The sequence below is a fragment of the Columba livia genome, chromosome 2, assembly GCF_036013475.1.
Source record: "Columba livia isolate bColLiv1 breed racing homer chromosome 2, bColLiv1.pat.W.v2, whole genome shotgun sequence".
NCBI classification, from domain to species: domain Eukaryota; kingdom Metazoa; phylum Chordata; class Aves; order Columbiformes; family Columbidae; genus Columba; species Columba livia.
Window position 1 is genome coordinate 67,029,968 of NC_088603.1, and position 27,547 is coordinate 67,057,514.

Genomic DNA, 27,547 nt, shown 5'->3' on the forward strand with positions numbered 1-27,547 from the left:
TGTCGTGTTAGTTTAGGCCTCCGTCTGGGTGGGCAGACAGCTTTGTCTGGCTGCACAGAACTCTGTGATTGCATTTTTAACACATCAAGTATTTACAGGTTATATTGAGCATTTGTCTTTTCTGAATATTGTTCACAAACAAAACACTTTGTCTACGTATTCACACAATTAATTAATTCCCCCTCTTCCTGGAAGAGTACTCTGAGTCCTAACTTATACACAATGAAGCCTGTTTTCTTTATAAATGTCAAAAGAAAATAAAAAATAGTAGAGTACAAACCCACGTGGTTTTAAATTATTATAAATACCTGTCTTCCAGAACTCCTCAGAGGAAGGTTGTCTGGAGACTGGTCTGAAGAACATGCCTTTTTTTTTGTTCGTACCCTTCCAGTTGACATTGTATTATTAGATCTGCAAAAGAAGGTAGGCAGTATTTACGAAAAAAAAGAAAATTGCTTGACTTTGCAGAGCTGTCTAATTGGCTGGGCAGTACAGCCACTCATAATGCTACTTTTATCACAGTTACCTAGGTAAGAATCTGTTTAGCTTCACTATTAATTCAGGAGGGAAATGAGAATGAAGCATTACGGTGAAGGAACAATACTACTATTTTAAACTAAATTCAGAGTTAAGATTAGATCCTTGAGTACATCTTGACAGACTGTTCCAGATCAGCATACCCTGGATTTCAGTAATCTGATTTGCATTACGTGAAGACCTGGACTGGAATTTGGGTTGGCAAAGCGACTAGACATCAGCTCATAATGCAAGCATTGAAATACCACTCCAAGTTAAAGCTAGTCCTGCTAACTACTCATTCATTGGTAGCAAAACATTTGCACTGTAAAGCACTTTTCCAAACAGCGTACTGAAAAGATGTTTAGTACCAGGTGAAAAACCAGTTCCAAGACTTGCACACCCTCCTAAGAAAGTACATCAGAATTTAAAGACTAAACTGCAGTTGAATTGCAATTGTAGGTGACTGGAATACTACAAACTTTGTTGTTAAGGATACTATAGGAGAAAATAAAAGGTTACCCCACAGGAGAGCTCTATAGTGTTCTTCGACTATATCAGTGGGAACATGGAAAAGATCACAGTTCATCATGTAAGCTGGAAACCATGGAATGTAAGAAAGCATGCCGCAGAAATATGAAAGCATATTTAAAGCGGCATTATCAAAGGAATTATTTTCACAGGGAGTAAAACACAAATAAAGAGAGCCTAGAGGAAGAATTAGATCTGAACGCGCTCTACCGCATAGAGAAAGGAAGTGGAAATAAACCTCTTATACTACAGAACTGCATCATCAATGTTATCTTGTTGCAGTAGGGATCAGTTTCTATTTTTTTTTTAATATATTTGAGACTTCTCAGTTCTCTCTGTTCCAGGCTGCATTTTCCTTGTTCAAACTGACAGTGATGGACACGGTAGCAGTAGCTTTGTTTGTGAATTCTGCTAAAAGTAAAGGAAGAGAGAATTGGGCATTTTTACCAAGTTTCAAACAAAGCTGATGCAAACCAAGTAAATTAGTGCTTCATTCTCCTCTCAACATAAAAGAAATTGATTTGGATGAGGAAAGTAAATCACATGACGATATCCACATAAGTGAAAAATCAGTTCAGACAACCCAACACAAGAAATAACTTTCTTTTTTGTATGCACCCCCCCCAATTATAACTAATTAGAGGGAGGAAAAAATAATTAAGTCAATCTTTATCATTTAATAAAAAAAAAAAAAGCATGACTCCACCATAACTAACCACTGTATGTGGGTGGATGAGGTTGGAGAGTAGAGAAAGGAAAACCAACCAGTTTCATTTACATGAGATTTCCCTAAACTACTGCACAACGCCCCAGGAAATGGCAGCATTTTTTCCCAGGAGCTTTCCTTCTGGATCAGTGGCACAACAACATGTCTTTCTATCACCTTAGTTTCTGACGCTAGGTAATTGTTCTTACAGGCTGCGTTGCCTTTACGGTCAGAGGCTATGAACTACCTTAGTGCTGGGCAAAGCCACCAGGCAACTCATTTTGGTGACTGCCAGGTGATCAGAGTCTGCTGCTGCTATGAGGCCCCTCAGCCATGAAGGTAAAAGGACACGGAGCTGTTCTAGTGCGTATACAGGGTTAGAAAAAGAAAGGGTGGCAGTTATAGTTCACTAAGAAGTTTAGAAAAAATATTTAAGATTTAGAGAGGCCTCCCGTTTTGAAGGGCAGAGCCCAGTTGTATGGACTCACATATTTTTTCTATAGCCACTGTGGGAGGGGGAAGAGGGAGGTGGGGAAAAAAAAGAGAGCAGCTTATGCATATAACTGTAAGCAAGGCCATTGCTTCCAGCTGTATGCCGCTTTGTCCCCAGTTCCCCTCTCAAAACAAACAACAACCCAAAAAACCCCACAGCTTTTTGAAGAACAAGCAAACATCGCTAACTTTACTAAGTTTTATATGACTCTGCATCCTATGAACGTTATTGTATAAGCTGAGGAAATCAGCCTTTTAAAAGGAGAGAGAAAGAGAGAGAGCTGCATGACACACTGTCACATTATGTTAACATTTCATCCGTCTGTAACGTGTGGCCTACATGGGAGAGCTTTGTGGGGTTTACCCATACAGTTCACAGCAAGTTTGTCTTGGGAGGGGGAGAGGAAAAAAGGAAAAACAGAAAAAAAAAGAAAACGAAAAAAAAAAGAAAAAGAAAAACAGGAAAGGGAAAAAGAAAAAAAAAAAGGGAAAAAGAAAAAAAAAAGGGAAAAAGAAAAAAAAAAGGGAAAAAGAAAAAAAAAGGGAAAAAGAAAAAAAAAGGAAAAAGAAAAAAAAGGGAAAAAGAAAAAAAAAAGGGAAAAAGAAAAAAAAGGGAAAAAGGAAAAAAAAGGGAAAAAGGAAAAAAAAGGGAAAAAGGAAAAAAAAGGGAAAAAGGAAAAAAAGGGGAAAAGGAAAAAAAGGGGAAAAGGAAAAAAAGGGGAAAAGGAAAAAAAGGGGAAAAGGAAAAAAAGGGAAAAAGAAAAAAAAAAAAGGAAAGAGGAAAGAGGAAAAAGAAAAAAAAAGGAAAAAGCGAGGAAGAAAAAAAGAAAAAAGGGAAAGAAGAAAAAGAGGAAAAGAAAAGGGGAAAAAGAAAAAAGAGAAAAGGAAAGAAAAAAGAAGGAAAACAGCAAAAAAAAAAATAAAAAGGAAAAACGAAAAAGGAAAAAAAAATAAGGAAAAAGAAAAAAAAAAAAAAAACAAGAAACCACACAGACACTTGACACAGAGAGGAAACGAGAGCAGCCGGATAAACGAGGGAAGGTGGGACCACGACGTGCGGACACCTTGAGAGCTCAGGCCGGGTCCGCCGCCGGCGGGTCTGACAGCCGCCCGCCCCCTCCCCGGGCCGCCCCGGCCGCAGCCGCCGTCCGCCGGGCCAAGGCTCAGCAGCGCCCGGCGCCGAGGGGGCCGCGGCCGTGACAGCTGGCGGCCGGGGGCGCCGGGAGCGGGGTCCCGAGGGGGAGTCCCCGGGGGAGGGGTGTCCCCCAGGGGATGTCACCGGAGGCGCCCCGGGGGTGCCGGCGGGCGGCGGGGGAGGCGCTTGCGGCCGGGGCGACCGAGCCGCCTGGCAACTCACCTCGGGGCCGGGTCACTCGGGGGCCGGAGACCACATTCACGCGTGTTCGCGCCGCCTCCTGCTAGAGCTGCAGCGGGGGAGAGAAGGGAGGAGAAGGGGGAAGGAAAGGAGAGAGAGAGAAGGGGGAAGGAAGGGGCAAACGGGGAGGTGAGGAAGGGGCAGCGCTCGCACCTGCCCCACAGCCCGGGGAGGAGGGGCGGGCGCCCCCCCGGCGGGCGCTGCAGCCGGGGGAAGGGGGTCACTCACCACCGCCGCCGCCGCCATCCGCACTGCCATCCTCCTCCTCCTCCCCGGTGCCGTGCACCCTCAGCCCGCCTCCTCCTGCCGCCGCTTCCGCTCTCCGCGGTGCGTAGCGAGGGGGAGGGCAGGGAGGCACCGCCCCATCCCCGTGGGACCCGCCGCCGCCGCGCAGGTACCGCCGCCGCCGGCAGCCGGGCGGGGGTCGGCCGGGGAGGGGTCATGGGGGAGGTGCTGAGTCCGGCTGGGTCCTTCCGGGTCCCCTTCTTCGCCCCGAGCCGCTGCTCTTGCCCGCGGGGTTTGCATGGGAGGGAAGTGTCGGCATCTACCGAGCGGCGGCGCCGGGCCTGGGCCTGCGGGTACCCCCGGGGCAACTGGGCAGCATCTGGGTGGCTTCCAGATGTGTGCAAAACGGGAGGTCACCGGCGTTTCCGTAATACTGAACAGGGCGCGTTTGGGCAGGTTTCACTCCGGAAATAACAAACAAACAAACAAAACACCAAAACCCAACAATCCAGTCGAAGCCACGTTCGATCAGCTACATTTAAATAGACGACAAATAATAATCCTTCAAACTGCACTCATTTTATATTTGATCCTAGGAAGCGAGAGCCAGTTCCAAACTATTAATCAAGTGGGGGTAATTTTTCTTTCTTTTTTTCCACAGCTAATAGCACGCCCTGGGGACGATGGACCGCTCGGCAGATGCGTGCAGGATCCTGGAAAGCACTGATATTGGGTCACAAAAAGACAGAGTGGTGACTGAGGAGGAATGGCTGCAAAAATGGGAAATGGGTAACACTGGGTTTCATAAGGAGCAAGGGCATCCGTACGTGACTTGATGCTTCTGCCTAAGCTGTTTAAAGAAATGTTGTGAGAGGAGGGACTTGACTCATTCAAAAAACTCTTAACTGAAAATGGAGCATTTACAAAAAAAAGGGAAAATTATTTTACACAGCTTGAAAGTAAAATAAATATTATTGTGGCCTGCTTTTGACAAAAAAAAAAAAAAAGGGGGGGGGCAGAAAACAGAAAGGATTGCATTGAATTTAGAACTTTTGAATCAGACTTTAAACTATAAAGCTTGAATAGAATCATAGAATAGTTAAAGTTGGAAGGAACCTTCAAAGCTCATCTAATCCACCCCCCCTTCCATGAGCAGGGACATCTTCAACTAGATCAGGTTGCTCAGAGCCCCATCCAGCCTGGCCTGGAACGTCTCCAGGGATGGGGCATCTACCACCTCTCTGGGCAACCTGGGCCGGTGTTTCACCACCCTCAGTGTAAGACATTTCTTCCTCATGTGTAGCCTATGTCAACGGTTTGACTAAGAACCTTAAATTTTCTGATGCAGAAGCTCTGCATTGCCATTTGTAAGTTATGAAACTGGGGCCTAAAACAATATGCAGAGAGCATTGGAGCGATTATTGAGCACTGAAAGACAGGTAGCTAAGAGAGCAAACCTGTTACATAGTCTTGCAACCAATGACAGTTACATTTAAGACTTGTGTAAGTGATTTGATTGACACAGAAGTTTAATAATCATGTTTAAGTTGTCTGTTGTGACCTTCTTAGAGGTGGGTTGGTTTACTTGAAAAGACCAATATACAGAGAACAGAACAAAGAAAAATGTGTTCTTTTTTAACAGAAATTAATTTTACTTCCTAAGTAGATGGAAAGTAAATGTTTTTATTTTATGTTTTTATTTCTAATTATATGAGCAAGTTGAACTAAGAACCTGTACTCCATTGTGGAGTTTGCTGTTAGCCGGTGTAGTATGTAGCATTTGGCTTTCAACATGTCAGCACAAATACAGCGTTAAGTAAAACATGGCTGTTCTTCTGCAGGCTCTTACGGAAGTACCTGGATGTTCTTTTAAGTGGCAGGAGCGGACTGAGGATATTTTTCCCACTTTGTGGTAAAGCAGTAGAGATGAAATGGTAAAGCCCGGATTATAAGAGCAAAAATCTTACTTGATGTGGGGAGGGGGAAGGGGAATTCCCAGCCTTATGTTGGCCAATGGAAATGTGCCGCATCTCGGCTGGTAGGAAAGCAGCATTGCTGGAGGCTGGAGGGAGGAGGAAGTTAGGTTTCATTTGCTGGTGTTTTGTATAGTAGCATAAATGGGATGGATAAGGACTAACCTGAAAGTCCTCCCGATTGTCCCAGGTTCAGCCTGGGGAATGCTGAATTTGTGACTGAAGCTATGCCTTTGCCACTGCTTCTTTTGATGGCGATGCCAGCTCAAATTGGCTGCAATGGGGCCACTTGTGCCAGAGCATGTTTTCATGGGACCAAGTGGCATGTCACACTGGGAACTTAAGTGTTTTGGGCTGAATATAACTTCCTCTTTTTTTAAACGGATTTTTTCACTTTTACCTTTTTTCACCTGGATTATATTTATAATTAGAAGCTGTGTAAGCTGTTGATTGTTTTCTTGGAGGGAGGTTACACAGACCGAAAAACCCTCATTGAACTACAGTCCTCAAGGAATCAAATTAGTGCCAGCTCTGCGGTTTTATCACGACGACTGCTTGCCCGGCTGATGGCGAGCTCTGGCGCGCGCTGCTGTGGCGCGGAGCTGCAGCAGCGAAGAGGTTACTGCTCCCCCCTGCCAAAGCCGCAGAGGCAGCTGGGCGGGCAGCCGGCCTCAGCCGCTGCGCTTCGGAGCAGAACACGTTTCTGTAAGCTGAAATGGACAGTTTCTCTGTGTAATCGCCTTTTGTTCTCATCAAGTTCACAGAAATAAATTATTAAGCTAAATAAAGCCTGTAAATCCTCATCAGCTGTATGCTGAGGGGCGCTAATTTAAGCTCCAGTCGCAGGGGTGAGGTGTTCAATATAACGCAAACAGTCCAGAGAGTCAGAGTTAGATATACCAGTGCATCCTAAAACCAGGGTTTCCCTAACAAATAGATGCTGCATGGGAGATGCACCTTTGGTAATGGCCCATCCTGTGAGTGTCACGTAAACTTGGGACCTCTCTGTGCTGTGTGCAGGCTGGCAGACATGGGACACACTGTTGTTGGTGTGGAAGTCAGCGAGCAAGCACTGAAGGAATTTTTTTCAGAACACAGCCTGCCTTATTGCGAGGAGCCGGTGCCAGAGATTTCAGGAGCAAAAAAGCTGCAGGTACATTTTGTGCGTTGTCAAATGGTGTGGTGTGGTTAACCATGCAATGCAGGCATAGCTGAGCAAACAAGTCATTCTGCTTTTATGTCTCTGTCTTACTGGTAGTCATTCCTCTCTCCTGAAGAGGTCTGAAAGGAAGCTCTGAGTTGTAATTTTCGACTGAGAAGTTCTTCTTTTGAGCTTGTGACTTTGGCCTCCTTATGACACTGAAGCACCTGAATGTAAAGTAAATGTATTATAAGGTTGGACAGTTGCCTGCCTTGAGAGATGAGAACCTCTCTGGAGGGGGTCAGGAAAAGTACCTCAGTAAAGAAAATCTAAAAATGTTTCTCAGAGTTTTTCCCTATTACACCTAAATGTATATTTTAAAATAGTGTATGTGAATTTTTTAGGATATAAAGTAGGATATACACCTCTATGTATATCTTTAATGATAGTTTGCTGATAGCTATTGTTTCCTTTTCTTTTTATTGTAGAGTACCTCTGGGAACATTTCTCTGTACTGCTGCAGTATTTATGATTTGTCCAGGTAAGATTACACCTTGTGATTTAGAATTCTGTATAATCAAATGTATTAATACCACCATAACACTGTCATATTATTTTGTTTGAATCAGCCATAAAGATTTGGAACAGGTACTCTCAAGAAAATTCTTATTAACTTGTATGAGAAATGCAAATAGCCAATCTCCAACAAAAAAAATCTGTTCGTGACCATTAGATAAAAATTCAAAGCAAATATTCTTAAATGGGCTTCTTATTCTAAGCTGTCCTGTAAAATTAGATTGGATATTAGGAAAAAATTCTTCACAGAAAGAGTTGTCAGGCATTGGAACAGGCTGCCCAGGGAAGCAGTGGAGTCGCCATCCCTGGAGGGGTTTAAAAGGCATTTAGATCAGGTTCTTAGGGACATGGTGTAGTGCTAGAGTTAGGTTATGGTTGGACTCGATGATCCTGAGGGTCTCTTCCAACCGAAATGATTCTATGATTCTATGAAAAGTTACGCAAAACCATGTTTGCTTTTACAGTAAAAACAAATTATCTTTAATATTATTGATGAATTCTATGAAGCCAAACACTAGCACAATTCCTTACTCAGAGTAGCTTAGTAAAAGTAAAGAGAATATACCCAGAGGTGTATTCTTAGACAGCTTTTCCTTTATCTAAGTACTAAATGTATTTTTGCCAAAGTAATGATTAACATATGCATAAGTAAGCTGTACCCGTTGATTGTATGTGTCCCCTGCTTAACATACTTTTCTTGATGGGCTTAAGCTACATTACATTTCTCCAGTATATGTGGCTACTTAATATATTGTCAAACACGGACTCTGCAAGTATCTTAACAATCATGTCTAGACTTACCAATGTCTTCTGAAGGATTTTTAGTGCTAAAATGTCTATATTTCTTAGTTAAAAGACACAACAGAAAATGCAAAATACTTCAACACAGTCCACACTACTGATTCATTAAAAATGTTTCAACCCATTGTGGTCTGTGGCTCCGAGCATCACTTCTCCGATTTTTTGGTGGCTTTGCACCTGACCTTCTGCTCAAGTGTCAGCTGGTGGGGGAATTTTAAAAATTGTTGAGTTGTACAGAGACTGCAGGAGGACTTAAGACTCTCTACAGCCTCTAGCACAGAAGGCCTTGCCTTGGACGGTAATGCATCTGGCTTATTTATCTGTCCTCAGAAGTGTCTTAATGGTGTTGGCAACAGGCATGTTTAAATCTGTCCTAAAATGTCCTCAGACCTAGACGCGTGCTGGAGTAGTTGTAGATTGGAGAGCACACAAGAAAGTGGTGTTGTTTCTGGTTTTGTAATGTGTCGGTCTTGTAGGAAGCTGAAGGTGCCCAGAGTCCTGCACTATAGTGCCCTCCTCTTGTAGTTCTGACTCAGACATGATTTTCACTAAATCATAAGGTTTTGGTGAAGTTTTGTGTGTTGTTTGCTTTTCTTACCAAAAAAAGCATGGCTGTTCAATAAGAAGATGGTCAAGTCTTAAACTTTACCTGGATGGGCTTTTCAGAGCTAGTACATGTACAGGTCTAATAGGTAGTTTAGGACACCACAATGTGGTGCTTGCTATATGATTTTTTTTTAATCTGCATAAATAGGAAAAAAAGTGTTCCTTACTAGAGTCCAAATTCTTTTAGACAATAGACCGTTGCTAAGACTTCTGCTGGTGCGGCTGACTCCAGTTGGTTTGAAAAATGTGTATATGTAACTAGCCCTGCAAAGCGAGTGGCTTGGAACAGATGGGCTGTATATGAACGTGGTTTTGTAGATACTGCCTGGTTTCCTTCCCTTTCTTGCTCCTGCAGTGTAGCTACTTGCTGTGTAGATCCCTATAAATCCTTGCTGTGTGTTGACAAATTGCCCAGGAATTGCTTAAGCTTCTTGTCAGCAATTTTTGAAAAATTTAGATCCTACGTTTTGTAACAGGTAGCATGGTAAAATCTTCAGTTTCTATCATAGCATGCATTCTGGGTGTATGGTTCTGTGCTGGGTGCAGTTATGGTGAAAGTATGAACTGCATTTCCTACAGCAGTCAGCAGATACCTGTGAGTAGTGAAATGCACACGCTCTTCTAGTTTCTATGTACAGACAATTTGATTAATTACCCAGTAATTATGGAAATTAAATTAATTTCTCTCTTGCTGAGGCTGGCCTGCAAACAAATCCTTTTGATCTCCATTAGCCTAGCATTCATTAGAGGAGAACTTAAATGTGCTCCTGACCTTTGTCAGAATGAGACATTTCAAGGTCTCTTTCTAGTTAACGAGTAACAGGAATAACTGCTCTTTGTGGGAACTCTGGGACATATGTAAAACAGTTATATTACGCAACCATTGTACCTCCTCATACAATTACAGCTGCAAAACTTTAAGGAAAAAAATTAAAATTGCATTAACTGAAACTAAACATGTGCAGATAGAGAAATTCACAGCTTTACTGTGTCAGTCCAGCGGGATTTCTTCAGATGTGTGATTTTCTGTTTTACAAGTTAATTTTTATTAGTTGTATTAGTATCCAGACTGTAATCTTTCATGCCGTATAAACACATAGCAGGAGATAATGTGGGGCTAAAGTATTGGATGGTGATACATTGAAACCTATACCCGAGAGGAGCACTTTCTAACACCTTAGCCTCGTCCTGACTCTACATCAAGATGAAAGACAGCTGTGTACCCTTTTTGACCTTTTCCTCGTGGCTTGGTTCTCCTCAGAAGGAAGCTGGATGTGCAGATGGACAGGGAACACCCAGATGCTCAGCAGGTCCTGAGGTCTGAGCAAGCAGGAGACCAGGACTAGGGCAAGGCCACAGCATGAGGCTGCCTGCAGCACACGATGTCTGTAGGCCCTGATGAAACTGGTGGGGAGTAAAAGACGTGAAATGCCTACATGGAGCCACCACCACCACCATTCCAGTTAGAACTGATTAAAGTTAAGAAGAAAACCAAATACGGAAAACTTCAGGAGCTTGCCTAAGGTCATGCAGCAGACTCAGCTATGCGGAGAGGAGAACAGCTGCCAGGCCTCAGAAGATCAAGCTTGTCACCTGCCCCACTAGACTTTGCTTTGACCCCTTGTGCCCGTTGCATGTTTAACTGTCTCTTTAAAGATCTCCATTCATTTAAGAGGCTGGTTATTTAAAACAGATGCTTAGCCTTGGCAAACTTTAAAAGAAGTCAGGGCTTAAAAGTGTTATCAAGTCTCATCACAGTAGGGTGGGAAATACAGGATCAGCTTCTGGATTAGATGTCAGAGACTTAGCAAGGCCATTGCAATGAAATTAGCATTGGGCAGGGAGAAGAAATTGTCATGGTTTAACCGCAGCTGACAACTAAGCACCACACAGCTGCTTGCCCACACTATACCCCCAGTGGGATGGTGGGGGCAATCAGAAGGGTAAAAGTGAGAAAGAAATTTGTGGATCGAAACAGTTTAAGAATTAAAAACAAATTTTTTAAAATTGTGAGAGGAAAAAAAAAAAGGAGGGGAATAAAACCCAAGAAAAGCAAGTGATGCAAATGAAAACAGTTGCACATCCCCAACTGACCGATGCCCAGATAGCCCCCAAGCAGCGGCCCCTCCACCAACTTTCCTCCCAGTTTTATATGCTGAGCATGATGTCTTATGGTCTGGAATATCCCTTTGGTCACTTGGGGTCAGCTGTCCCAGCTGTGTCCTCTCCTAATTTTTTGTGGACCTCCAACCTATTCGCTGGTTGTGTGAGGAGCAGAAAAGGCCTTGACTCTGTGTAAGCCCTGCTCAGTGGTAGCTAAAACATCCTGTATTATCAACACTGTTTTCAGCACAAATCCAAAACACAGCCCCATACTCACTACTATGAAGAAATGTACTCTACCCCAGCCAAAACCAGTTCAAAGTGATCAGTTAGACTCTGACACTCCCCCAATAGGCAGAAAGGTATTGCACAATTCCATACAATAGTATTCTCCCCTCAAATAACCTCATCTCTAGCATCACTGTGACTGCTCTTACCACCTGTCAATAAAGGCACTTCCCAATAGTCTTGGCCACTTGCAGGTTTTTGGTGGTCACTGAAGCCATTTGCCAGGAATAAAAATAATGTCTGTGGCAGTTGTAGCCTGAGGTGAGCAGCAGTGTAATTTAGCTTTTCTAACATTAAACAAATTGCAAGCTGAAACTAACTGTCCTGGGCATCTAGCTGGGAACTGAAGTTTGTAAAATTACTAAGTGTGCTGAGTTGGATGATGAAGCAATGAGGCACCTTCCTTAACCTGCATTTTAAATCACGTGTGGGTTTAGAAGGTGGCCAAGAACTGAATGCATGAATGCAGGTTAGTGCTGCCTCAAGGGTCACAGCAGGGTACAACTGCTAAAAATCCCAGCCTGTAGCCCGAATGTGTTTTAGCTACTTTCCTCCATCCCTGCCTTGTCTCAGCACCCACTAATCATGGGGAAATGCTGAGCAATTCCAGCATCTCTTTGCTATTGCAGCAGGGCCGTGTACCAGGGGGGTTTCTTAGTTTACAGTTCATATTGTTTTGGATCATGAAAATGCTGGACTCTAACAAAACAGTAGTGGGGGAACTGCACAGCTAGACGGAGAATACTTGTGATTTCCCAGAAGTATCTGAATAAAAATGAAGGTGCTTTTTCAGTATGTTTATGCCTTTTCCTTATCTCTCTGTAGCTCAATAGTTGGCAAGTTTGATGGGGTTTGGGACAGAGGAGCTCTAGTAGCTGTGAATCCATGCGACAGACAACGGTTAGTAAGTTTGCCTTGTTACTGTCTTGAATGTATGCAGTGACACGTTTTTCCTCCTGCCACGTGTCGATGAGTCCTCTTAAAGAAGTAACCTATACAAGTTCTTCTCTACGGCAAGCACCAGCTGCAGTTGCAAAGTGCTGTACTCATGATTTGTGAACTTCCTTCAAGGAAGCCGCCCTGCCTCTTGGTGGGAAAATATGTGGTTTGTTGCAACCCAGCAGAAGCAGAGATGCAAGTCTGATCTGAATTTTATTGTTTCCTTTTTACCCCATCTGCTTCTCCTCTCTTTTTTCTTTTGCCCCTTGCTTCTTTATTGCAATTTTTCATTCTTGCCCATAGCCAACCCAAATATATTTTGACCCTAATCCCAGGATTTTTTAATTAGAAACATAATCTTGAATTCACACTAGTTTTAAAAGATCGGTACTGTATTTGGTACTGTATTTTCGACTGTGGCAAAGGAATACTACGTTTTGCCTGTCACTTTTGAGATGAATATGCAAAAAAAAAGATAAATGCTTGTTTATGAGGTGCAAATAGTAACCTTTATTTGAGGTGTTTCATGTGTAGCACGAAACTAATGCTCACGAAACTAAAACTAAACTTTGCTTAGTTTCTCTGCAGTTCAGTTCAAGTTGTCTCTGCATAGAAATACATTACCTCTTTCACTGAATATTTTGAACGCTATGCTTGAAGGTTTTCACAGTTCCAAAATAATAAAGTGTAACTTTCTTCTTTTAGCTATGTCAGTTTGATGATCACCCTAATGGAAAAAAATTCTTCTTATCTCCTTGTTACAGTTTCATATGATCCAAACAAACACAAAGGTGAGAACTTTGCACTGTTCATGTTTTGATTTTGCATGCTTTAGTATAAATGGTATATAGATGTGATAGATATGTATCTTCCCCAAGTTTTTTGTGAGCATAGCTTTGTCAGCTGAACACACCAATACAACTGTGTGTTAAAAATTTTAGATGTTGAGACTAAATTTGCTTTCTCTCTAGCATTCAGACATGTTAAGGATAAGTGGAGGACAGGCGTGGTATATTATTGAAGAAATTCAACTGGAAGCGTAGCTATGACAATGAAACTGGAAGAGTGGATGTTCAGCATAACATCCTGCCTGGTCCAGGGAGCTTGAAGCACTCCCAAGAACCTTGGCTTCACTCGTATTACCTCATACTTGCAACCCAATGTGCTGCCCATCTTATGCTTCTCTCCCAGCCTCTACCATGGTCTGAATATGTTTGGAAGAGGTGAAATTCTGTAAAATCATAAATAATTTTTTCCTTTTATAACTTTCATTACATACCTAAGTCTGAGGTATTTTGAAATATTTCTTTTTAATTATGAACTCTCAGAAGGAAAATATTTCTTGCTGCTTTTAGGCTCTTCACCATAATTATCCCTGAAAAAATAGGTCTTGTTATCATAAGCAACAACAGCTTAGTTCATTCCTCTCCCTCTCACATTATGCAGCTTTTACCTTTAATTATGCCATTGTATTAATAGCATAAAGCAGTTGTGGGCTGGATTCATACAGCGCACAGAGAGTGCTTGTATCCACAGCATGTTCATGACTTCTCACAATGTGGCTACCCTGGCTGCAGTCTGGAGGTGATGCAGCAGCAGCACCTGAAGCTGTCTGGTGGCCCACCAAGGTGCCACAAGCTCTTGGATGTGGTGTCTTCTGGTTCCTGCAGATGATGCTACACACTGGAGCCCGGTTGCAGGCCAGGTGCTGTGAGCGATGGCGCTGGCTCTCCTGCTGCAGTGTGAATGTTTGTATCAAAAACAGCGTGGTCAGCAGGACAAGGGAAGTGATCCTTCCCCTGTACTCTGCATTGGTGAGGCCACACCTGGAGTATTGTGTTCAGTTCTGGGCCCCTCAGTTCAGGAAAGACATTGAAGTGCTGGAGCGGGTCCAGAGAAGGGCAGCATGACTGGTGAAGGGACTTGAACACAAGACCTACGGGGAGAGGCTGAGGGAGCTGGGGTTGTTTAGTCTGGAGAAGAGGAGGCTTAGAGGTGACCTCATCACTCTCTATAACTACCTGAAAGGAAGTTGTAGCCAGGTGGGGATTGGTCTCTTCTCCCAGGCAGTTAGCAACAGGACAAGGGGGCATGGGCTTAAACTCTCAGGGGAAATTTAGGCTGGATATTAGAAATAAATTCTTTACAGAGAGAGTGGTCAGGCATTGGAATGGCCTGCCCAGGGAGGTGGTAGACTCACTGTCCCTGGAGGTTTTTAAACTGAGATTGGACATGGCACTTAGTGCCATGATCTAGTAAATGAACTGGAGTTGGACCAAGGGTTGGACTTGATGATCTCTGAGGTCTTTTCCAACCCAGTCGATTCTGTGTCCTTCCCATGTCTTCTCTCTGATTAGCCTCACTCATTTTCTTTCAGGCCCACCGTTTTATGTTCCTGAATCTGAAATTAAAAGCTTGTTTCGTAAGTAATATTTCAGCTAACCCTCAGGACTTTTTTCCCAAACCACATAAATGTGTTTGTATGCTTCTGCCTCTCCCTGTGACCACTGATAGTTATTTGCTTTTTAGATAAGAGGTGCAGTCATGAAAAAATGACTGTAAAAATAAATACCACTTAGCCACAGGGATGTTGCTGTCAAGGAAAATTCTCAGTCTTTCAAAAAATATGAAGAAAAGCCAAGAGAAAGATACTGTCTCTTTTCTCCCCTGGCTATCTTTTCATTCTCCCAGGATTCATACTGCATTCAGTGATCCTGTAGCTGCCGTCTTAGTCCCGTTTGACCATTTTGTCTTTCTCTGCACCTCACCACCAACTACCCTGGTTTTAATGCAAGGCCTTTGCACACTACTTCTACAGTTTCTGCTGTACTTTTGTAGCCAAAGAAGAAAAGTGATGTGCCGTACAAAGGAAATACCAAACGTACAACCCAAATCCATCAAAATAATGAAAGTTGGAATTATGGTGGGAATTTAATTTTAAAAGTTTCTACTGAAATGCTTTGATACTGCACTTACTTCTTCAGAATGTACATCTGTCTCAGACCCCTACAGTGTATGTGCCTGGTGAGTCACTGGCATGGACAGTTGCATCCCAGTGCAAGAGAGATGGATAAGTTTTTTCCCAGTGCATTTGTGTCCCTGTGTTTGGGATTGTGAGGGAATCTGTGGATAAGATTCTTTTTTTTTTTTCCCTGACAGTTTGCATTTTCCAGTGACTAATCACTCAGTAATATGTTACTCTTTCCTCGTTTTCAGGTGACTGCTGTGAAATTAAGTGTCTTCAAAAAGTTGACGACTTCTCAGAGAAACACAGACAATGGGGACTAGATTATTTTCTGGAGGTGCTATATATACTGAAGTTTGTAGCTTGATTTAAATTAATTAAAATAACTTACCTCCCATGTTGCTTTTATTTTTGTCTCACCTTCTAAAATGACACGTGTTTTGGGGCACTCTTAAAGCACGCTTCAGCATACATAAAAATGCCTGTGCAAAATTTTTGTCCATTTTGCCTACCAAGCCAGCTCTCCTACATAACTGCCTTCACTCTCTTGGGACACACACAGCTTCTCTTCAACTCCATGCACAAACAAGAATGTTTAAAATGTATCTTTTTCTTCCATATAAATTAAAATCATCAGAGCTAGAAAAAAAAGAAATGTTCCGCTTCCTTTTTCGATGTTGCCAGTTGATGCTGACTGCCCAGTGCACTGCAGGTCAACCTTGGCAGCTGGCAGCCCTGGGAGCAATGGTGGCTGCCATTCAAATACTGATTCCTGCAACACTGGCCTTGCACCAGACAAAGGAGCTGAGTGCAAGAGGCAGGAAGTTGGTGCAAGTTGCTTCTCTCCAACCCTATTAATCATGATTACAGTCAGTTTTGGGCCCCTCACTACAAGAAAGACATTGAGGTACTGAGAGACTTCAGAGAAGGGGAATGAAGCTGGTGAGGGGTCTGGAGCACAAGTCTGACGAGGAGCAGCTGAGGGAACTGGGGCTGTTCAGCCTGGAGAAAAGGAGGCTGAGGGGAGACCTGATCACTGTCTACAACTACCTGAAAGGAGGTTGTAGCATGGAGGGTGTCAGTCTCTTCTCCCAAGTGGCAAGTGAAAGGACAAGAGGAAATGGCCTGAAGATGTGCCAGGGAAAGCTCAAATTGGATGTCAGGAAACATTTCATGGAAAGGGTTGTCAGGCATTGGAACAGGTTCCAGGGACATGGTTTACTGCCAGCTTTTCTGACAGATAGAGACAAAAGGATCTAGTGCAGCAACTTCTTTGCAGTCTCTCACTCCTGAGGCCCCTTCTTCAACTCTTCTTTCTTCTGGAGACGGGAAGGCAAAGCGTGTCCTGTCCCTGGGAGCCAACACTGTACCCTGCTTGTCCATGGGAAGAGCCAGCACCTGCCATTCCTCTCCAAAGACATTTATGCACAGTGATTAGTGGAGCAGTGGATCATGGAAACATAAACTGCAGTGGACATGACTTAGAATCAGTTCTTTTCTTGTCCATGCTGACAAAATAAAACCAGCAATTCCTTACTTTATAGAAATTCTCCTAAAGTAGTAGCTGCTCCGAATATCTCTCAAGTTTTTAATATCACAGGAAAACAGGTGCAGCCAGAAGAACATTTCCTCTAATGACTGCACTGAACTACACAGGCAGGCACAGGCAGCTCCCAGTGCCATTAAATACACACAGCACCACTTGGTGGTGAAAGCAGAATCACCAGTGACATGAAGAAGAAGATTTAACACCAGTCCACTTTCAGCTTTGGTTCAGTTTGGTTTTTTAACCCCTTGAACATGAACTCGGTCTGGTCTGTCCATCCTCACTTGCCAAATAGCATTCTGGTGCCTTCACTACAAGAAAGTGGAGCTACCGAGCAAAACAAGTCCCAGAGAGCCGAACCTCAAAGCCAGCAGAACCAAAGGCTGCTGAGCACCACACAGATGCACCCACTTGGAGGAGCTTCCAGAATTCTACAGCATTTTACCACATGGTTTCTGGTGACACAGCCTGAAGATATGTTTAAACACATGATCCAGCTTAGTATCTGCCTGTACCCCAAAGAAGAGCAACATCAGCTCACAACTGGTGTTTTCTACAGACCTGGGCCATCAACAAACACACCAGACACAGAAAAACCAAAGGCTTAGAGCAGTTGAAATACAACTATTATTTTTCCATTCCATCAACCAGTTAGGAAACTACCTGTGGCTTGTGCACTTACAGAACAGAACACAATAACTAACAAAAAGAAAGTCTTTGATTCGGAAGAGATCAGCGCGTCTTTACAAGAAGTCATGAGTTCAACACACAAAGTCAGTATTCTCATTAGCAACGCACCTTCCCTGAAGAGGAACTCCTCACCTTTGATCAAATGTCAGCTGCAAGAGTGTGTAAACAAAACAAAACAGCCCACACCAAAACCCACCCACACCCCAAAAGCTCTATTTACATTATACATCTATATAACATGTCTTCATAGATGATAACTCTTGAATTCATACTTCAGGTCCTTCTCCTCCAGGAACCAGCTAGGAAAGATAAAAACCATTTTCTGTTAGTGCCACACATTTGAGTTCTACAGACCCATATGCGACAGTTCTTGCTTTACAGCATTTTCGCAGATGGAGACTTCAGGGTTGACCACAAAAGCAGTTTTTATATTCAGGATGATCTTACTCTCCCAACAGATGAAGCCAGTTACTGCCAGAGAAGCAGACAGAGAATGCTTAACAAAACAGACATGAGCTCCCAGAGAACACACATTTTGACTTTTGTCTTTGTTATTCACTTCCAGGAAACAATTCTGTCTAGAAACGCTACAGTTCATTTCTGAAAGGTCAAAGAACATGCTTCATTTCATGAAGCATTTCTCCAGTCACTCATTCTTCCCCAGACTGGCGCTAGACTGGGAAGGTGGTTTCCTCTTGTCAACTTCTAGCGCAATGCACAGTCCAACAAGTAATAGAGCCTGAACCCTTCTACAGGCAGCAGGGAGCCAGGCAGCATTGCACTTTCCTGTGAAGAAAGTAAAGAACTGACCAACAGAAAAAGAAACACAAATGGAAAAACACAGATAAGGGACAAAAAGGAGAGCCACTCCTTTCACTGACATCTTCTCAAGAAAGAGCTGAACACTTCTAGAGACAAAAAGCTGAGCTGCCCTTGGGACTGACCTAAGGAAAAGACTAAAGCACGCGCTCCCATGTGGGAAAACATGTCCTCAAAAGACACAAGATCTAATACAGAAACATGTTGATGTCTTGCTGAAAATCTGCACTCTCACGAATCACCAGCTTCTGCTTCAAGGACAGCACACCACCAGCTCCACTGCATGGCAGTCACTTTTCCCCATACAAGAAGCCACAACATGCACCAACCCTTAAGGATGAAGAACAATAAGCAGAGCACAAAGAGGCTTCAACATTCAGTCAAGATGGCTCAGACACACAGTGGGGAGGTGCAAGGTGGACAAGACAGCAAAATGGAGATTATTCGTTCCTCGTTCGCACACAACTGCCTTAGGCTCAAGTCAGTCTTACTCATCCCACAACATTAGGAATGCCCTCATGCAGGAATCTCAGAGTTTGCAGCCATCTATGCAGACAAGCAAAAAACTACTGTGGGTCTGTTCTTCTGGTACTTAGGAAGTTGCAGAATTCAGCTTAGGGATGGATAATCACAAGATTTAACTGCTGGTTCAGAACTGATCTACATACATCAGCACATGATAAACTAGATATTGGAATGCTTCTGAAGCGGTATAATCCAACAGACGTCCAGATTTTCTTTTCGGAGTACGTCAAGGTACAACTCTCTGGGCATCACATGCTGTCATAATTGCCAAATGACTTGATGAGCTCATAAACATCCAAACTGCTGCAAATACAACTATACATACGATAATGGATGAAATGCAGATGTATCCCATCCCACACTGTTATGCAGGCAAAGACTCATGACCTGTAGGAACCAGCCTACAGACTGGGCAACAAAGCCAGTGCTTCCCTTGCACACCTGAAGACCAGAAAAGCATCCATCAAAACAAAGTTAGGGCTACGCTCTCTTCATGGGTTTTAACTGTAACATGTACCAAGTAAGGCAATAAGATCACTTTTCCAGCACCACTCACACATCAATATGCCCCAGAAGCTACCTGAAAGTAGCTTATGGAACACACCTGTCTGGAAAGCTCAGCTTGAAGTAGTTGAACTAAATTACCAATTGCTTTACAGGCAGAGAAAATAAATGCATGCAGCATTTGAACAATGATGACTTACCATTGTTATGTTCTTTCCATTGAGCAAAATCTGGTCTAGATTTGTGATTCTTCTGCCCTCAGGTGGAATCTCACTGAAGTAGCATTAGAAAAAGAAAGTAAGAATGTTATAGTTGAATTGAATTTTGTGGGCTGGGCTGTGTTTCTGATTCTGTAGACCATATCCAGGATTCCTACCTTATCGTAAAAGCTATGCAAGTTGTATACGAGCTCATATTTTAGAGAACTGAAAATTAGTTCTGTTAGTTCTCAGTAAGCTCTTATCTTATCTTGAAAGTGCTGAGAAGGTACATTTGCTATCATCCAAGAATTTGTATAATTTTATACGAAGTGCGCATGTGCAGTGACAAAAGGTGAAAAGTACACTAGTGATGAAGACTACTTACTTCATCCTGAAGACCCCCTGAACGACCACCAGAGGACACTGCGCATGCTTAGAGTAGTTCCAAGGTGTTGCAACTGATATTGTGAAATAATTGTGTAACCTAATGAATATGCAATATACACATTGTAACTTTAATGAATATGTATGTAACCAAATTGTATAAAATGGTGAAGTTTGAATCAGTGGTCGGAGCCAGCTTTGGGTGCGAGGCCCTGGTTTCCCCAGCGCTGAAATAAAGCACCACATATAACTACGCCCGTGGTTATGTGTCCTGAATGCTAACATTTTTGGCGACCCAGATGGGACCTCGCGAGCATTGCTGAGGCGGATCGCGTCTTGATCCTGCTCCAGCTAGCACCTAGGTATTCTTGGGGAGTGCATCGGATGCGACCGACCCTCTGCTGCTCATGACGGACCTCTGACTGGTAAGAAGGTGCTTTATCTGGATTGTTGGGTACCCGCCTGGTCTGGTTCTGGTCTGGTAGCCTGCTGGTCAGGCATCTGGTAGCCTGCCGGTCAGACGCGGCGAAAGCCATGCTCGGTTGGGCAGGGAGCTCCCGTGGTATTGCCTAGGCAGCCGTCCGTCAGACAGAGGGAAACCTCTGCAGGCTCGGCATCTGGTCTGGTCTGGTTATGTGTGCCGCAGGCTCGGCACCTGGTCTGGTTATTTGTGAGCACCTGGTCTGGTTATTTCTGCTACTCAGCACCTGGTCTGTAGTTCTAGTGATTTAATCTGTATTTACTGTTGAAACCGGTGATTTGATCCTGTTTACTGTTGTTCTGGTAAAGTTACCTGTGTTATCTTTCTGTGTTAGTTATCTGTATCCTTCTCTGTTGATATGTCAAATTTAAACGTATCGCCATCAAATTGCTTTCTGAAACATTAGAAGGAGGCTGGGTTTGGACAGTTTATGCATAAAAGAAGTGTGATTGTGATCTGTTTGCATATTTGAACTCGGTATTCGGTTTGCATGTCTGAGCTCAGTATTTTAGTTTGTATGTTTATATTTGGTACCAAAAGAATTTGTTTGGGGAAATAATTACAAAATAAGAACCGTTTCCGTTACTAAAGTGCCACCTTGCTCCCCCTTCAGATGCATCTGTACACATGAAAGTAAATTGAGTTAGCTGTGCTGCAGTTAGTGTTGTTTTGTGGATAGACTGATTTGGATTTGGATCTAAAATTAATGTCAGGGATTGATGCTTAGTATGCTGTTTATTGACATCTGTAAGAAGTTACAAAAGGTAGGAGCTGAGGGATTGTTCAGCTAATTGAAATTATATATAAAGTTTATAATCACAGGAATTAAATGAAGAGAGAAAAAGGGCAAAAGGAGCCCAAACCTGTGCCCGGCAGCTTCTCCTTGATAAGCTGCAGAGAAAAAAAAAAGGTGAAAAGCTGACTGTCTGCTAAAGCGGTGGGAAAGTGGGGGGGGAGCGGCGGCTGCTAGAGCTGGAGCTGCAGCTCCTCTCCTCCGGGCTCGCCGCCCGCGGGGGATCATCAAACGTAATAGCACCCCTGAGGCAGGCAGTAGGTGTGGGGGGAACCAGTCTATGTAAAAGTTCCGTTTTCGCCAGGGGATTTAGTAATCTGGAAGCAATCGGCTGGTCCTTATCGGGAAAATCCAGATAAGGTTGCAATAATTAAGATGATAATTAAAATGCAGAATCCTGATTGGGATGATTTACAAGTGATTTTGGATACATTAATGGACTCTACAGAAAATATATGGTTATACAGGTTGCGAGGGATAAAGTGAGAGAAGATGTTCGGAATGGGAAAGTAGAGGCTAACGTTGATGAGAACTTTCCAAAAGAAGATCCCCGATAATACAGGAGATACAGACAATACAGGAGGCGGGTTAAGCCGTCTCCGGAGGTATCAGGATTGGTTATTGATTGGCGTTCAAACTGCTATGCCGAAGCAAATGAATTGGTCAAAATTGTATGATGTGATGCAGGAAAACAATGAGTCTCCCTCGGCCTTTTTAGAAAGATTAAAAGAAGCTGCCAAAACCGGGATGTAAAATTTTTAGTAGACACAGGGGCTATTTAGTCTGTACTGAATTCCTTACAGGGGGCGGTAGGTCACAGAGCTACAACAATTGTTGGTGCCACAGGGAAGGAGGAAGTACGGCCATTCCTACAACCCTTGGATTTGTGTTTTGGAGAAAAGGAACTAACCCACAAGTTCTTATATGTTTCAGATTGTCCAGTTTCTCTTTTAGGACGAGATTTGCTGACTAAATTAGATGCCACAATAACGTTTGAGGATGGAAATTTGGTAATGAAAGTTCCGGAGTCAAAGGTAGGACAAATTTTACTATTAAAGGAAAATCCAACTGTAAAAATACCACAGGCAATAGAAGATGCAGTGATTCCCACGGTATGGGAAACTGACATACCTGAGAAATCAAAGGCAGCTAAACCTGTGAAAGTAGAGCTGAAGGAAGGTGCTGAACTGGTACGATTAAGACAGTACCCATTGAAATTGGAAGCCAGATTAGGAGTAGTGTCTTTAATTGAGAAATTTTTGAAATATGGAATTTTAGAAGAATGTGAATCAGAATATAATACTCCAATTTTTCCAGTAAAGAAACCTGATGGTAGCTATCGACTAGTCCAAGACTTACGAGCAATAAACCAGATCACTAAGGACATACATCCAGTAGTTGCAAATCCGTATACCTTGTTAACATCTGTGAAAGAGAAATATAAATGGTTTACAGTACTTGATTTAAAAGATGCCTTCTTCTGCATACCCCTTGACCAGGAAAGCAAAAAGTTATTCGCTTTCGAATGGGAGAATCCACACAACGGGAGAAAGGCCCAATTAACCTGGACACGCCTTCCACAATGATTTAAGAATAGTCCGACTATCTTCGGAAATCAACTAGCCAAAGAACTTGAGGAATGGACTATGAGAGGCTATATCGGAATTCCTCGACAATGGTATTTGTTGCTGCAATATGTGGATGATATTTTGATTGCTGCTGAGACCCAAGAACTTTGCATTCAGGTAACAATTGAAATATTGAATCAATTGGGAATGAATGGATATAAAGTGTCAAAAAATAAAGCTCAGATTGCATCCACAACTGTGATCTATCTAGGATGCGAGCTTTCTCAAGGACAGCGAAGACTGGGTATAAACCGTGTACATGCTATCTGTGCGATTTCAGAACCGCGTAACTTACATGAATTAAGATCTTTTCTAGGAATGGCAGGATGGTGCAGGCTCTGGATCATGGACTATGGGCTCGTTGCCAAACCTTTATACGAGGCACAGAAGAATAAGACCTTAGTGTGGGAAAAACCACAACAGGAAGCTTTTCAAAAGTTGAAACAGGCTTTAATGCAAGCACCTGCTTTGGGCCTACCTGATCTGAGTAAAGACTTTCAGTTATTTGTACATGAACGACAGAGACTTGCTCTAGGGGTATTAACCGAACGGCTGGGATCTTGGAAAAGGCCCGTAGGTTATTTCTCTAAACAACTTGACCTGGTAAGTGCTGGATGGCCGACGTGCTTGCGGGCGGTGGCTGCTACCGTGATATTAGTTCAGGAAGTCCGGAAACTGACTATGGGAAAAAAGATCGAAGTGTTTGTATCCCATATGGTGACTACTGTATTGGAACAAAAGGGGGGCCATTGGCTTTCCCCAAGTAGGATGATGAAATATCAGGCAATTTTAACAGAGCAGGATGATGTTATCCTAAAAACAACTAACCTAATGAATCCAGCTGTGTTTTTAAGTGCAGAGACTGAAGAAGAAAATCTGGAACATGATTGTGTGGAGGTCATTGAATATACCCACGCAAGTCGACCTGACCTGAAAGATACCCCACTGGAGGAGATGGATTGGGAGCTTTTTACTGATGGCAGTAGTTTTGTGGAAAGCGGAGTGCGGTATGCAGGATACGCGATTACTACTGCCAAAACAATAATTGAAGCTAAATCCCTACCACCAAACACATCAGCACAGAAAGCTGAGTTGATAGCCCTAACTAGGGCATTAGAGCTCAGTGAAGACAAAAAGGTCAATATTTGGACTGACTCAAAATATGCATTCGGGGTTGTTCATGTACATGGAGCTCTTTGGAAAGAGTGTGGACTACTCTCCTCCCAAGGAACAAACATCAAGTACCAAAAAGAATTATTGAACTTGATTAATGCCGTTCAAAAGCCATCACTAGTTGCCATCATGCACTGTAAAGCTCATCAGAGTGGGACATCGAAAATTATTGAAGGAAATCGACTTGCTGATCAGACAGCCCGATCAGTGGCACGACGAGTCTGGATGATGGTGGGTCTCGTCTCCCAGAAGGTAAGAGCAATTGATTTATTACCTACACCTTCAGAGGCACCTGAATATTCTACAGAAGATGAGAAATTGGCAAGACTAGTAAAAGCCGTCAAGGATAATTCTGCATGGTATGTAACCGCCAATGGACAAATTGTGGTGCCTATCACAATTATGAGAGGGATACTTCAGGCAGAGCACCAGAAGTGTCATTGGGGTGCAGAAGCATTGGTAACTTATCTAAGAAAACAAATTATCTCGGTCCAGATGTTAACAATGGCAAAATCTATCACAGCTAAGTGTGAAATTTGCTTGAGAAATAATCCTTTAGTTAAAAGGAAAGTAGATATGGGAAAAATTAGGACAGGTGTACAACCAGGAGATTGTTGGCAAATAGATTATGTGGAACTCCCCAAAACCTGAGGATTCAAATATCTGTTAGTTGGGGTATGCACTTTTTCAGGATGGCCAGAAGCCTTCCCTTGTCGCACCAACCAGGCACAAGAAACTGTAAAATGGTTATTGAAGGAAATAATTCCTAGATTTGGAGTACCATTGGGAATATCATCTGATAGGGGACCACATTTTGTTGCTCAAGTGGTAAAGGAAGTCAGTAGATGTTTGGAAATTAAATGGGAATTACATACCCCGTGGGGACCCCAGTCTAGTGGCCAGGTGGAGAAAATGAACCAGACGCTAAAACGACAGCTTAGCAAAATTTGTCAGGAAGCAAAAATTCAATGGCCCCAGGCCTTACCAATAGCGTTATTGCAAATTAGGATTAAAACCAGGAGGGGAATGTCAGTAAGCCCATACGAGATTCTGTATGGCAAACCATATGAAGCACCTAATCCGAATCCAAGTGTACATGTAAAAGGTAATCAGGATGTGTACAATTATGTGTTGTCTCTCGGCAGGACATTGAATCGACTCAGATCCATATTAGTGTGGAATTGCCCACTAGCACTTGAGAATCCAGTACATGATATAGAGCCTGGAGACACGGTGTATATAAAGACTTGGAGAGAAGATCCTTTAAAAGAACGTTGGGACGGACCTTATCAAGTACTTTTAACTACATTTACCGCAATCAAGGTTGCCGAAATAGATTCCTGGATACATTACACCCGAGTGAAGAAAGTCCCAAAACGGTGGCAATCACAATTAGTGGGTCCAACCACACTTAAAATCACAACGCAGGATGTCTAACTTTTATCACCGCTTTGTGCTTATAGTAGTTTATGTACCCAGACTGTATGCCACACTGATTTGCAAAGTCACTGGAGAACAATTATGCAAAACACGAAGGGTTATAGGAGATAGTGACGATGCTCAAATGCCGCAAATAGTGCAGAGTGTACAGAATCAGGCAGAGAATCTGATGATAGGACTAATTCGAGATTTTGCACGAACCCAAAATGCCAGTAGCATCACTGCTTGCCTTCCCATTCCAAAATCGGCCGAAGACCCAATACAATGGGGAATAATATCTACAACCTTACCGAGAATGAATAAAACTGGTAAGATAGTGTGTGAATCCCGTACTAGGCTGGAGCAAGTGCCAACTGAAAAATGGGTAAAAACAGGACCCGAACCAGTGGAATTTAGAGGAAAGGTAATTCTCAAAGAAAGTTGGACCAAAAAGACAGTATATGAAGAGGTTAATCGGACCTATTGGGAATGTAAAAATCAGGATAATCAGAACATAACTGAATCATAGTACAGCAATATCAATATAGTGAAGCATTTCCATGGTGTATACGATGGACCAATGTAACGAGAGGAGTAACAGTACCATGGTGGAATTGCTCTCGAGTGATGACCTGCCAGACAGATGTGAGAGAAATACCTCTGTCCATCATTAAAGTTGCAGTAATCACAGGTTGCATTTTTCAGAAACAATTGGATCCAAAGGAAGCAATCAAAATAGGCATTGATGGAGATAAGATAGATTGTAGAGGAACTATAGGTAGTGTGGGACATTTGGTTTGGGCCTTAAGTGATGGAACCTGGACAACACATTTACCGATAGCAGGACCTGTAAGGGAGGTTACTTTGGGGTTACCAACCCTATGTCCCATTTGGAAGAGGTCACCCCTGAAGAATAGGCAAGAACTCCTACAAGTTAGGCACAAGCGAGAGATAGATGAAGATGATGTGTGGCACGAGCCATCAGGTAGTGTTAAATTCAGCTGGGCATTAGAATCTTTCTTTGCACCAATTGCAGCCTATAGAAACAGAGAAATGATTGACAGATTAATTGGACAGATGGATTGATTGGCAAGGATAACCAAAAAGGGTTTTCGAGATTTCAGTATACAATTGCAAGCTATGACCAAAATGACTTTGCAGAACAGAATGGCACTTGATATAATGTTGCTAAAAGAAAATGGGGTTTGTGGGTATTTAAAGGATAGGGTTGATCACTGCTGCATTCATATCCCAAACATAACCTCTGAAGTGGAGAAAGATATTTCCCAATTAACCCAAACAGAAAAGGAACTGCAAGCGGAAAAACAAGATGTAGAGCAGAGCTAGATTGGGGCCTTGCTAGGCAAATTGAACCTGAACCTGGGAGGATGGGTATATTCGTCGTTGGAAAGTTTATTTTTGCTTGCTATTATAGTTGCTCTTTTCTTTTTGCTGTATGCTTGTATTAAGCATCAGATAAGTCAATCAAACGCCAGGAACGACGGCATCTTTACTGTTCTTAGCAGACCTACTTCTGACAACCCTCCAGCTTATAAGGAAAACATAATGTAGTGAAAATGCATTGTCTAGGAATAGAAAAGCATTTTCAAAGGGGGGAAATGTTATAGTTGAATTGAATTTTGTGGGCTGGGCTGTGTTTCTGATTCTGTAGACCATATCCAGGATTCCTACTTTATCGTAAAAGCTATGCAAGTTGTATACGAGCTCATATTTTAGAGAACTGAAAATTAGTTCTGTTAGTTCTCAGTAAGCTCTTATCTTGAAAGTGCTGAGAAGGTACATTTGCTATCATCCAAGAATTTGTATAATTTTATACGAAGTGCGCATGTGCAGTGACAAAAGGTGAAAAGTACACTAGTGATGAAAACTACTTACTTCATCCTGACGACCCCCTGAACGACCACCAGAGGACACTGCGCATGCTTAGAGTAGTTCCAAGGTGTTGCAACTGATATTGTGAAATAATTATGTAACCTAATGAATATGCAATATACACATTGTAACTTTAATGAATATGTATGTAACCAAATTGTATAAAATGGTGAAGTTTGAATCAGTGGTCGGAGCCAGCTTTGGGTGCGAGGCCCTGGTTTCCCCAGCGCTGAAATAAAGCACCACATATAACTA

At 42.8% G+C, this 27,547-nt stretch overlaps 2 protein-coding genes across 6 annotated transcripts in view; one reads left to right on the forward strand and one right to left on the reverse strand.

Annotated features, from left to right (window-relative positions):
* KDM1B (lysine demethylase 1B) overlaps positions 1–4,031 on the reverse strand; it is a 29,543-nt gene extending 25,512 nt beyond the window's left edge. Inside the window, exons 1-3 of one of the 2 annotated variants that reach the window (XM_065055204.1) lie at positions 3,849–4,031; positions 3,603–3,669; positions 309–411 (exon numbers count right to left, since the gene is read on the reverse strand). In XM_065055204.1, coding sequence (XP_064911276.1) covers positions 309–398 — 90 coding nt within the window. In that variant the 5' untranslated portion in view covers positions 399–411; positions 3,603–3,669; positions 3,849–4,031. The remainder of the gene's footprint in view (positions 1–308; positions 412–3,602; positions 3,670–3,848) is intronic. The other variant, XM_065055203.1, reaches the window with a different exon arrangement.
* Positions 3,872–27,547, forward strand: TPMT (thiopurine S-methyltransferase). Of its 4 annotated transcripts, none has more exons than XM_065055207.1 (9): positions 3,872–4,014; positions 4,507–4,668; positions 5,687–5,779; positions 6,839–6,971; positions 7,448–7,500; positions 12,159–12,233; positions 12,978–13,063; positions 14,650–14,694; positions 15,489–15,634. In XM_065055207.1, the coding sequence occupies exons 2-9, from the start codon at positions 4,529–4,531 to the stop codon at positions 15,602–15,604; spliced, it is 741 nt and encodes a 246-aa protein (XP_064911279.1). In that variant the 5' UTR covers positions 3,872–4,014; positions 4,507–4,528; the 3' UTR covers positions 15,605–15,634. The 4 variants fall into 4 exon arrangements, with proteins under 4 accessions (XP_064911279.1, XP_064911281.1, XP_064911280.1 ...); XM_065055209.1 differs by having other exon boundaries at positions 4,507–4,634; XM_065055208.1 differs by lacking the exon at positions 12,159–12,233.